The sequence below is a fragment of the Seriola lalandi genome, unplaced genomic scaffold, assembly GCF_002814215.2.
Source record: "Seriola lalandi dorsalis isolate HSWRI2012SDOR001 ecotype SW California unplaced genomic scaffold, Sedor1 jcf7180002054949, whole genome shotgun sequence".
Taxonomy (NCBI): Eukaryota; Metazoa; Chordata; class Actinopteri; order Carangiformes; family Carangidae; genus Seriola; species Seriola lalandi.
The window spans coordinates 355,149-368,383 of NW_019525500.1; the positions used below are offsets into that span (position 1 = coordinate 355,149).

At 40.4% G+C, this 13,235-nt stretch overlaps 1 protein-coding gene across 1 annotated transcript in view; it reads left to right on the forward strand.

Annotated features, from left to right (window-relative positions):
• LOC111645334 (glypican-1-like) overlaps positions 1 to 12,981 on the forward strand; it is a 39,909-nt gene extending 26,928 nt beyond the window's left edge. The window contains exons 2-10 of the mRNA XM_023394497.2: positions 1,514 to 1,672; positions 3,361 to 3,578; positions 4,071 to 4,244; positions 5,709 to 5,874; positions 7,068 to 7,198; positions 8,014 to 8,151; positions 8,726 to 8,856; positions 10,962 to 11,137; positions 11,531 to 12,981. Of these exons, the coding sequence (XP_023250265.1) occupies positions 1,514 to 1,672; positions 3,361 to 3,578; positions 4,071 to 4,244; positions 5,709 to 5,874; positions 7,068 to 7,198; positions 8,014 to 8,151; positions 8,726 to 8,856; positions 10,962 to 11,137; positions 11,531 to 11,712 (1,475 nt within the window). The 3' untranslated portion in view covers positions 11,713 to 12,981. The remainder of the gene's footprint in view (positions 1 to 1,513; positions 1,673 to 3,360; positions 3,579 to 4,070; positions 4,245 to 5,708; positions 5,875 to 7,067; positions 7,199 to 8,013; positions 8,152 to 8,725; positions 8,857 to 10,961; positions 11,138 to 11,530) is intronic.
• The last annotated feature ends 254 nt before the right edge of the window (positions 12,982 to 13,235 follow it).

Genomic DNA, 13,235 nt, shown 5'->3' on the forward strand with positions numbered 1-13,235 from the left:
CAATGCATAAAATACAATGCATTGTTATAGACATGCAAGAAAGGTCCCAGGTCATGTCTGAAAAAGTGACGTCAGATATTAAACTCTAACAGGCTTTAATTGTAAAAATTAATGCACTGAATTTCAATGTAGTCATCAGTGCTATTTTATCTACCTACATTTTGTCCCAAAATAAATGTGCAGAAACACAGATATTCGGTATAAACCATGAAAAAAATAAAAAAAAATAAAAAATATAATATATATATATATATATATATATATACTATACTACTATATATGTACATACAGAGTGCTTCTGTGGTTGATAACTTTATATAAAATGATTCCAGGAGGGCAATAAATACTTAATGCAGTGGTTTGAGAGGCACTTCATTCTTTACTTATGCAAAAGAAGCTGCACCGGATGGAAAATGGAAAAACCCTCCAGTCCTGCATTCAAAATTCTACATTAAGTAATAAGTAACAAATATAAACAGTACAACTCATATGAAAGTGAAGAAGAGCGGTTCCTCTCAGAGTGTTACATTATTGATGTGTTAACATGTCAGCAGTGTGTAAGCCGCATGTTGTGAATGGTCCAAGTGGTTCTCTGTCTGACTTCTTCATTATTAATCTCAGTGAACAAACAGTGAGTCATAGACACTGACTTTGACTTTGGGGAATTGGTTGTTTCAAGATTAATCAAAGAATCCCACAGTCCTTTACAAGGTGGGGAAAACACTCACATGTCTTCAGTAATGAATATATGGATATTTTCCATAGATATTTTCCATAGTTTCCAAAGTCCATAGCACTTTGTGTTTATTATTGCTGAGAAAGATCCTATGCTGATGTTTAGCAGGTATTTTGTTCACCATCCTCAACATCTCAGTTTAACATGCTAACATTTGCCAATTAGCACCAAGCACAAAGTAGCCTGAGGCTCCAGAGGCTAATGGGAATGTCAGTATTTGCAGGTATTTAGTCACAAATCAAAGTATTGGACGCTTTAAAATTTTGAACTGATGATGGCACCGGATAATAAGGTCAGGATCTTTTTTACAATTTATCCTGAACGGGACGTGAATGTCTTAACAAGATTTCATGGGAATCTATCCAGTAGCTGCTGAGATATTTCAGACATTTCACTCAGAAGCACAGATGTCACCTACAGGTGGCATCACCCAAGTCAGAGGGATTCATTCTCTGGGGAACATATAGGTCTGTGAAAAATTTCATAACTCATAATTCATCTAATAGTTGTTGATATATTTCAGTCTTCACCGAGGTGGCGCACTGACCACCACTCACATCCCTACAACAGCTGTGGCTCCTGAAACCCACACATTTGTATTTTACAATTACACTACATTGTTTTTAACTTCCATTTCTTTCAGCCTGGTGATGTCTGCTTTTGGTTTGATGGTGAATGTCCAAGAGCTGACATGTTCAATTACTAGTTAATGTAAATCAATTAAATAACGCACAATTAAATTAATTAATGACTTTTTGTCTTTCCCCACTGCACCAGGTGAACATCTGAGGATGTGTCCCCAGGGTCCGACCTGCTGCACCAGCACCATGGAGGAGAATCTGGCCGGTCTGACCGCCCAAGAGACCGAGGGACTGATCAGAGAGGCCGGCAGGTCGCTGCAGGCCGCTTTCAACGCTCTCCACAGGAGCTTCGACAGTAAGTAGCGTTTGTGTTTGTGGATATGTGTGCGTATTCGAGACACTCATTACTGGCTGAGCTCAATAGCAAAGCTTCAGCAGTGAGCCCAGGGGAGTGTGACATTTGTATGTTGTGTATTTGTGAGTTTGTGTTTGGTACAAGCTCAGGCTGTGAGGCTCAAAGCTCAATACTGCAGCTTCAGTAGTGCCGGTGTGTGTGTGTGTGTGTGTGTGTGTGTGCGCGCGCGTGTGTGTGTGCGCGCGTGTGTGTGTGCACGTGTGCGTGTGTGGGAGGATGTGTGTGTGTGTCCTGTGCGTCAAGGGGACCCCTGACTGGGTGTTATAATGAGAGCGGAGTCAGCCAGACACAATGAAACGTGATAAGCCGATCCCCTGATGTCGAAGGGGTACACACACACACACACACACACACCCGCACACACACGCACGCACACACACAAACAGAGGGGTGTCCCCCTGGGGCAGTGGCTGGTTCAGCTAATGAGCAGTTGACCCACTGAGGAGCCGAGTCTGCAGATCAGTGCACATCAGAGAAAGAAAGGGATGGAAGGAGGAAGAAAAGAAGCACAGACTGAGAAGTGCCACTGATAACAATAGGGAGACAGACCAATGCAGAAAGTGAGAAAATGTGTCATTAGTACTGAGCAGAAACAATGAATCAAAATAAAACATAAAGAATGAAGAGAAACAGAGCAGCAGGAGGAGGAGGAGGAGGAGGAGGAGGAGGACGACGACGACGACGACGACGACGACAGTATTATTAGTCTGAAGGCAGCAGGCCACCTCAGTAGCAAAACTGTGGCCGTCCATCTGGTTGTGGTTAGAGCAGGCTGGCAATGGTCCACAGCCTTTGAAGAAGGAGGGAAAAGCCCAGACCAGTATACTGCAGAGACAGCTTGCTGCCTCCCTTATTCTCTCTGTTTGACCTCTCTATCACTTTGAATCCATCTGGCAGCAGTGAAAATTAAAAAAAAAAAAACCTTAAAAAATGTTAATGAAGAGAGTAAATCAGCGTCATGGCTGCAATAAACACACTTTAAATCAAGAATCTTCCAAGAATTTGATTATGATAGTCATAATAAACAAACTGTTAAAATTCTTTTTTTATGTTGGAAATAAATAAATTCAAATGGCTGTGTTCAAATGCTGTACAAGCTCACATGGATTAGTTTGTTTCAGTACATTCAAATCCATTTCTATTGATATGATTGGCCCGAGGAACAATCTAATTCCTTATTCATTCTGTATTCCACATATCTATTACATGATATATTTATTACTATTCATTGGATAATGTTTCTACAAAATATAATTACACTTAAAGCTGCACTAATCAATAGTTTTATATTAACAATGGTTTAGATGACTATGTGTAATGTGAAGGGAGTCGCTCATTGTGTCAAACTCTGACTACAGGTCGTTTCAGATCATTGTTTTGGCTTTATAGTCTGCAACACTGCTTCATTAGTGGCGTTTACAGGGGCAGTGGGCAGCTGTTTTCAGTGAACACTCCCTGTCCAGCACCAAACTCCAAAACAGAGCTTGAAGAGGAGTGAATACTGTACATTTGTCACGTGGCCAGAAACAAGAAATATCAAACTGCAACCTCCCTTTACTCTTATTTCTCTGCATGTGGACACTTTCCCATCTATCTGTCCTTTGTCATCCTTCCTTTTCTCTCTCCAGCCTATTTCACTGAGCTGCACAGTCACTCAGAGCGCTCCCTGCAGGAGGCGCTGTCTCCACTCGGCCCTCTGTACTCCCAGAACACCCGTCTGTATGGCGATCTCTACACTGACCTGCGACAGTACTACCGGGGCTCTGCTCTCAACCTGGACGAGACCCTGTCTGAGTTCTGGTCCCGCTTGTTGGAGCGCACATTTAAATCCTCCGCCCCTGCAGAGGTGGGTACAGACTTGACTATGTAGAATGAGGAAAAGAGCATTTTTATGAATTCAATAATGTTGTAGTAAAGCAGAAATCAGAGTATTGATTGAATAACTGACATGAGAGGGCAGAAGAAAGGATACGTCTTATTTTTTTCATTGTGAAATAATACAATAACAGTCAAATTATACTGAGTCGAACCAAATCAGGACGGTAATAGCCTACTTGAAATTTGAATGGATGCAGTTGAATGATTTTCTTGATCCTTTCATCTAGTTCCTCAATTGCCTTATTTCTGTTCTGGCTCAGCAAAAAATACCTAATTAATGTGACAAGCTGATACACTTTCCATTTTTAGATGCGTCACTTGCGTTCACAATGTTTATCCATCCAATATCACTCTTAAACACATAGTCTACTGATTTGCATTCTTCTGATAGGGAGGAAAGGTATTTTTAAACAACATGCTTCCCTTACATCGTGTCTGCCACTGTCACCCTGTCTCACAGGTCAGCCTATCAGAGGACTACCTTGAATGCGTTGCTAAGCAACAGGAGACGCTGCGGCCATTTGGAGATGTCCCTCGGGACATGAAGGCAAAGGTGATCCGGGCTTTTGTCACAGCCCGGTCGTTTGTCCAGGGGCTGATAGTCAGCGGAGAGGTTGTCAGGAAGGTCTCTCAGGTGAGTGTGTGTGTGTGTGCGGTGTGTGTGTGTGTGTGTGTGTGTGTGTGAGACAGTCACAGGAGGAGATGCAGTGAAGCAGGGAGAGATTAACAGGGTGTTTGTGTGAGAGAAACTGAGAGTTCAAGATTGAGTGTTTGTGTTGTTGTGAGCATCATCTCTTTTTCTGTGTGTGTGTGTATGTGTGTGTGTGTGTGTGTGTGACTAAGACATGCTCGACACACCCTAACTGTCAGAGAACATGTCTCCACCCTGAAAATGAAAAACAAAGATCATCAAAAATCAAGTGTCAGACTCTGCCTGCAGAACAAAGCTCTCATTTGGAGGGGTGACAATGCGCTTGTCAAATTATGGGTGTGATGATGTTTTTTTCAGCTCCCAATGAAAATTTAACAAACTCAGAAACTCAGTGTATCTTGTGTGACTGTGTTTGTGTTTTCATCTAAATGACTTGTTTGACCGAGTGTATACTGTCACAAGACTTTTATACACCCTCCATTTTTCATTTATGTCTTATAAGACTGCTAGATTTACTGTTTGGACGACCACACTGTTGATTTGCATGTCTCAACCTATTTTTTACTGCTCAGATATACAGCACTTTATATCAGAGCTAACAATTTTGTCCACTGTGTAGCTGTGTTTTAATAATGTGAATGTGTTTTTCTTGCAGTTCCAGGCTCGCACGAGTTCCCATTCATTTCCAATTGTTGTAAAAATGAAGAGCGCATTGAGTTGGGGTGATCCATCACAGTGAACATCTAGTCTGCATTCATTTTTGTTAGAACTACATTATTGTTATTGAGTGCAGACTTTTTAAATTAATCAGCACGTCACGACACAAAGATAAAGTAACACTGACACAAATCAATGCAGACTTGATGTTGACAGTGATGGATTGCACATAGGGAAGAACAATGCATCCAAATATCTTAAACTCTGTAGTCTACATTTAAAAATGGTGTTGTTATGGGCCTCAACTGCCTTCGGTTTGAGTATCTCCCCATCAGATCCGTGAGGGGAAGTGGTAAAATAACTCCACTGTGGAACTGGACACCTCTCATGACTTACGTACATAATCAGAAGCCGAAGGTGTAACAGAAACCATGTACTGTTAAAACACTAACAAGGAGAGCTATCACTGCCTTCTTGTTCAGGCTGTCACCTATGATGTTACAATACCGCCCTCTATGGTTTTGTCTTTTCCTAGAGATATTTGTGCCCTCATGGAGTAAATTCCCTATTGAAAAGGAAAGAAGAAGGGCTTAACAGCCAATTTGGAGAATAAACTTTTGAATGGGGATTGCACTACATTTCCCATAAACATGTAATCAAGGGTGAAGGGAGGAAACGGGACTCTTACGATCATCATAAATGACTGTGAATATATATATATTTAAATGTTCTTCTTTCACTGCCTGTTCTCTGTTTTCTGATGCTAACTCTCCTGTCCGCATACACCAGGTTTCCCTGAGTCCAGAGTGTATGAAGGCTCTCATGAAGCTGGTTTATTGCCCTCACTGTCGCGGCATGGCCTCGGTCAAACCCTGCTCCAACTACTGCTCCAATGTCATGAAGGGCTGCCTGGCCAACCAAGCCGACCTGAACCCGGAGTGGCAAAACCTCATAGGTGAGACTCAGACAGTGAAGTAGGAAATGGTAGAGTAAATCGAGAGATAATCCAGATGTTTATTAGTCCGAGTGGATCCCTGGAACAGACATCGAGCCTCATCCAAGAACCACTCATACGAATAGATTTGTTATTATGCTGCACGTATGAATGATTCATGAAAATCTGTGGCGCATACCAATTTTCTCTTAGGTATGAATGAACTGTACAAGTGGTCCAGCTCTGATGTACCAGTCTTAATCGACATTCATGTAGAAATGAACTAAGATGAAAAAATAAATAACTAAACAAACATATTGCAAAATATATATAAATATATACTGTGTTCATCATATCATCAGGAACTTACAGTGTTTGTATTTGTAGTAGGCAAATTCTTCCACTCCAACAGTCTAACATCCCATCTAGTATCTCTGTGACCGTCACGTTACCACCTTTCATATCATCTAGCTAAAATGTAGCGTGAACTGTTCCCTCTTTGTTTCCCTGTGGTGTAAAGGTCATTTTTCTGTTTACATTTTTGTGAATGAAACCTGCTCACAACCAGAGCTGAGCGCGCAGCCTTATGTGGCAATTTTAGGGGCGTTGATTATGCTAATGATGAATCTCACAGTCGCACCTCCTCATGAACAGATGGTGTTCATCAGGCGGAAACAAACAATTTACTACACGTTTGTCCAGTTAATAGGACAAAGTAAGAGTGATTGAGGATAAGAATACTAAAATGTTCTTGCATGAGGCCCGCTGAGCGTGGGTTATGATCTTATGTAGACCAAATAAAAATGCAACTGCAGGTGAAAAGATTAGTATAGACATGAATAACCAAACATGCATTCTCCATATCTGACAACATGAATGATAAAAAGTTTTGATCCTCAGTTAAGTTGAGGCTGAGATAGTGTGAGAAATGTATGCTTCTTCTTCAGGTACCATGTGCCACAATGTCTTTGAATTACTGTGATATTATTTAAACTACTGGCTTTGGTTTCAATATTAATTATTATAATAATAAGAAGAAATAATAAGAAATAACACTGGTAACTTAAGACTGTTGTATGAAATCATACAATGAACAGTTTATTTAGTTGCTTGGGCCAAATCAAGTTTTGTTCCCAGAAAAACAAAGCCCCAAACAGAGTTTGTCTTGGTCAGAGTTCATCAGAAAATCTCATTTCCCTCCTTCGTCTGTTCAGACACCATGATCCAGGTGGTGTCCAGTTTCAGCACAGAGCCCAGTCTCGACGTGGTTCTCGCCTCCATCCCTGCTCGAATCTATGAGGCTGTTCACTACCAGCAGCAAAACATGGATACGTTCACAGCAAAAGTAAGACGTCTCAGTTTGTCTCTTTACTTATTCTGATTGCTTGCAAACACCCAAGCTAATTTCCCAGTGAGAATTTAATCTCCAGTAAGACGTCAGCTCATGCTTATGTCTACAGTCCTGCACCCGTCGAATTATTTGTCGAACTCATCACCTCTCTATCAGTTTGTTAGTTGAATTTGATTCCAAGGTCAAAGATCATTAAGTAATACGAAAAATCGTCGAGGGACAGAATTATTATTCTTGAGAAGCGCTTACCGTGAGGATACCGGAGATGGAGTTCAACAATGTGCTCCATTGGAGTCAACTTTTCAGCTCAGTCGCTAGGCTCCCATAGTTTACCAGATGTCCTCTTACTGTGTGTACAGTATATGTCGATGTCCGTTACTGGACAAGTAGTTAGTACTGCCATAAACAATCTCAGCCTTGTTTTCTGTTGTTGCACTTGTAGTTTATTTTCAGTCTGTGTCAGTTTACACGTTAAATCAAATGTAAATCAAGTGTTGCAGTCACAATGTAACTGATATGAATGTTTCATCTTTAAATACTTGTGTGGATGTGGGATAAAACAAAGCACCTTAAACAAGGCAACCATCAAGGCACATACTGTATCCCAAAATCCTTATAGTTTGAAACGGTTGTCTATGGCGACACCTAGTGGATGGTTTCAGCACTCACACATACAGACAGGTGAATCCTAGAGCTGTATTTTAGATTGTAAAGTGGTTCAACTTTTAAAAATCACAACTCACATTCACAGCTTCTAGTACATGTGTGTTGAGCTGTAACTGCACATCTGTGTGTCTGCATGTGTGTAGGTGTACCAGATGTGTGGAACTCCAGGTGAACCAGGGACAGGAAGTCCCGCCCTTCATGAGCAGAGGAGGAAGAGCGGCTCCCTGACCGCCTCAGAATACAAACCCTCCCCGACTGCTGGACTCAGACTGGAGATGCAGGTGTGTACGTGTACATGTATAATACTGTGCAGAGGTTTTAGGCACTAAAAGGAAAGTGAGGATGCTTTGAAAAATAATGATATGAACAGTTTTTATTTCTTGTATAAAGAGCAGTAAGCAGGAAAAACCCGAATCTATGAATCTGATCTACCAATCAGATACCTCACTGATGGTACAGTGCGATCGAAAATAATCTAAATTCCTTGTTGTTTGCATCACGACATCCCAGGTTATTATTGTGTGTCAGAATCTGCATCAGCTTTTAGGTACAGGAAGACACATAGACATACAGACATAGAGATACTGTACTGTGGTATGTGAGGGCCTTTACCAGGGCTATCCATGTGTTCCACTGATAAGGTTTAAAGAAGTTATTCATGATTTACATTAATTTGATGTACTACAGGTTTCCTGATGCTGTTTACATATTGAAAAAGTATTAAATGTGATTAAAACATATTACAACTTGTTTTGGATTCTAAGTCCAACCTGGAGGATTTGGGATGTGACTTGTGACGTGAGACTCACCTGTGAATTACAATTTTCTCTCAAATGTGGGTATTTCCGTCCTCAGGTATCAGACCTCTCCAGTAAGCTGAGGGAGATGCGACAGTACTGGACCCAGCTGCCTATGGCACTTTGCAGCAAACTGGCAGCAGGAGGTGCCAGTCAGGATAAATGCTGGAATGGCATTACCAAAGCCAGGTGAGGAAATCCACACATCAGAGATCTGTCCATCAAGTCTTCACGCAACCAGTGGAATATAACCAACTGCATTTAAATTCACCTCATATCCAGACCATGTTTAGATGTAATTTAACTAGACTGTATTTATCCCCAACATTAAAATGTTTTTTATTTGGTTTTGCTTATATACAAGTCCATACATTCAGTCCTGGATGTTATCCCCTACATTTATAGGAAGGATGTTAGATGAGGTTCCTAAAACCAAGTGAAGTACTCATTCTTCCATCCTCCACTATTAACATAGTGTGAGTAAAACCCTTTCAAGGCCTGAAATCTGTTCAGCTCAAGGTGCATAAATGCAGCAGAGAAACATTTACAAAATGTGTCAACACTTAAAGCTAAAGGAGGTTTCTGAATAGCAGAGAAAAAAGGGAAAAGGAGAAGAGACGACTTGCTTACAGTAAAGTTGCTATGATACAGGCTGGTTCTCTGCTTCCTGAAGGCCATATCCTTTGTGTCTTAACAACGGAGACAACAAGCTGTTTCTTCTCAGACAAGCTGAGAGAACAGTGGTGTACAGAAATTTATTCTGCGGTCTTAGGAGTTGGCATTTCTTCCACACGGAAATCCACATCCTGCAACACAAGCATTCATGGCTGCACAAACTCACACCCCCGTTGATTGTTTCAACCTCCTCCCCTTAATCCAAGTATAAATTGTTTATAGAACAATTTGATGCCATGTTGATATATGTACATGTCTGCACTCACACCACACATCCATTCAAGTCTTTGGATTACAGCCAAGGGATGAGATTTATCCTGAGCAGAGCACTCAGAAATATATGACAGTCAAGAGGTTTGAATTACAGATATATGTGTATGTGTGTGCGTGCATTTGTGCGTGTGTGTGTTTACAGAGAGAGAGAAATATGAGAGAGGTCATGAAATTTAAATGAATCACTGACTGCGTGTGACAGATTAAGGAAATAAGAAATTTTTGTGGCAGTGGGTGAATTATTACTGTGACAAACGGTTCGAAAACCTACAGCGACATCTAGTGGATCTCCAGAGAGCTCAATAAATGTCAAACACAAAATTACAGCGACGATAAATTCTTCTTGAGTGGAATATGGAATACAGGCTTGGAGTATGGACTTTAAATGGGGCTATTTAACATTTTAAGAAGTTTCGAGAACATAAATTATATCCCACCTCTAAGCAAATGGTGTGTATGTGTGTCTGTGTGCAGCGTGAGTTCTCGTACCTTTATATTAGTGAGGACCAGAAGTTTTAAACCCTGGGTGAGAACATTTTTGATCAGTCCTCACTTATTCAAACATGGTTTTAGGATTAAGTGTTGTATTGTGTAGTATTGGGTTTAGTTTATAGTATCGTATATTTACTTTCAGTGGAATTGACTGATATCAAGACAATATGATGATATCATGTTATTGTTTTACAAAATTATGTTGTCCAAATGAATCATTCAAAACTGAATAAATGGCATTATTACATAAAAGTGTTTCTGTTATATATATATATATATGACATGAATAAGGTGGACAAAATAATATAAGAGCTCACAGTATAATGCAACGAGCTGCAAAATGACATTTGGATCAGCACGTCTCTCTAAAACAGTTTCAACACAACATTATAACTCTCATGAAGGGAGGATTTATTGGACTGTTTTATTAAACTGCATTAGATTTAGTGAGCTGTACCTAATAAACTGCCAACTGAGTGTATAGTTGTGATGGCTAAGGTTAGGTTAGATTTAGGGGCTAGGTGAAGCATTTTGTCCATGAGGTTTTACACTCATACTAAAATACATTCATATGTGTGTGTGTGTGTGTGTCTTTGCTTGTAGACGTCAGACCACGTCAGTCTATCTGCTTACCAGGCACTGTCAGCACAAAATGCCACATTGAATTTACACAATATGGCACAGCTGTGCAGATTTATTGACTGAGTGCATGCATGTGTTTGTAAGTAAAGAAATATTTGAACAGAGCCTCGCCTCAAACGAATCGCCCTCTCATTTACCGGATCTTCTCCCTTACACCCATTCTGAAGTTCTCACCACATATCCCTCCCCCATCCCTTCTCTCCTCCAAACAGATATCTCCCAGAGGTGATGGGTGACGGCTTGGCCAGTCAGATCAACAACCCAGAAGTGGAGCTTGACATCACAAAGCCAGACATGACGATCCGGCAGCAGATCATGCAACTCAAAATTATGAGCAACAGGCTGAAAAATGCATTGGATGGCAACGATGTGGACTTCCAGGATGCGAGTGGGTCTTTTTCTAATATTTGTACTTTTGAAAGCACTTTCCAGTGTTAAGATTTTATGAATGGGGCACCTTGACCTTAATCTGCATGACGCTATTTAATGGTCTGATTATCTGTGTTAAACCAGAGTTGGGAACTGAGGAGCAAATACTCCCACCTAGTGACTAGTAAACTTAATTAAAGCATTTATTCCATTCATGAAGGTCAAATGGTTGCCTCTCAGTAATTTCTCAATAATTGTCACTTAGAAGTTGAAAAGTGGGACCTTTTAGGGGCAACTGAATGTGATGTGTTTCTTAAAAAAAAAAAAAAAAAATCATGTTCTTTTAATTAGATTTTTGAAAATAAAGTAATCAATAATTTCCCTTTCTGCCTCTCTCTCATGACCTCGCTAGGTGACGACATCAGCGGCTCAGGAAGCGGGATGTGTGTAGGTGGACAGTGTAGTCGGAGCAGACCGGGATTGTACGCCTACTCGCCAGACAACAACCGAGTTAGAGGCGCAGCCACGTCCCAAACCTGCCTCTGTAGCCTCCCGCTCCTGCTCCCATTGGTCATCCTGCTGCTTCAGCGATGATGGACCGCTGCTGCTGCTGCCTCCAGTCAGACTCTGATGTCTACAGCAGGGCTGAACCTTGGGACAGACAAAAAAAAGGGGGTTTGGTGGGGGGAAGATTGGAAAGTAACTTTGCCAAAAAATTGAAAAAGACATTTTGGGGAGTAAATGGACAAGATTTTCTTTGACCGAGAGGAGCAAAAATTGACAGTGACAATACTCTTTGTTTTGTTTTGCTCAGTCTTAATATGTCTTAGTGTGAGTGTGATTCAGTTTGTTGTGCTGGTTTCAGTGGATTCTTGGGATGAGAATTATGAGAGAAGAAGAAGATGAAGAAGACAAAGAGAATGATGACCTTACAGTGATGAAGATGATGAGGATATTGATAATGATTTATTGACTTTCTATCAGGTCCATTTAGCTCCAGCGTCCAGTCAGCAGGTGGCACAGCTCAGTGAAAAAAAATGCTTAGTGCCCAGATGTGTGGTGCGTTCAACAACACTTTTTTATTTTACTTTATTTTTTAACTCGAGGTTGTCTACCTTTACAAACATTGTGTAAGCTGTAAATGTTGGTGTACATTAGCTAAAAGACTGGCACCATATTCAGCCATGAATGTACAGTATAATACTATATTGGCAATGAATCCCCCATAATCTGTGATGTAGTTGTCCAGATGTTTTTGGTGTGTGTTGGCATAAACAGATACATTCAGTACGATTCGTCTGAAATACTATTGCAGATAAATTATCACACTCCTGAAATGTATGAGATGTTGTGATTGCAAGATTTTACCTCACTTTGACTGTATACCCAACCATTTCAAAAAGAAAAAGGAAACAACCACTTTTTTAACAACTCATCACCTTTGTAAAGAAATAATCCGTCTCATCAAAGCACAGACTAGCAGTTTCGTTAAGTACATCGGACATTTGTGACATCACTCTCACCAGGTTTTGTAACTGCAAAATGTTAAAAAAAGAAAGAAAGAAAAGGAATCACTATAAAAAAAAGATAAGGTTTTCAGTTTTTGTACATACAGTACAGGAGATTTGCAGAATATTGACAACATGTGTACGTTAGCCTGGTGATACATCACTGACTCGGCATGCCTCTTTTTCAGTCTACACCACTATACTGGTACATATGGGACTTCTAATTCACACAAATGGCAGACCTCTTGCACACACATTTACACACACTGGGGTTGTGTATTAAGCTGATTTTTATTCATGAGTGTATTGAATCTCACATTTCATTCATTAAACTCTGTTTGAGTGTTGCAGTGGATTTTGCCATGGACCGTTTGATTTGGTTATTATTCATTTACGTCTAATAAAGAAATAGTTCAACAGTTTGGCAATATACAGTTATTCTTGCCAAGACTTACATGAGAAGCTCACAAAAAACACTCTCATGTCTGTTTGCTATGTATGAAGCTACAGCCAACAGTCCGTTAGCTTAATATAAAGGCTGGAAACAGCTACCTTAGTGAAAAGGTAACAAAATCCGCCTTCCAGCTCGTCTAAAATGCAATAATTAAC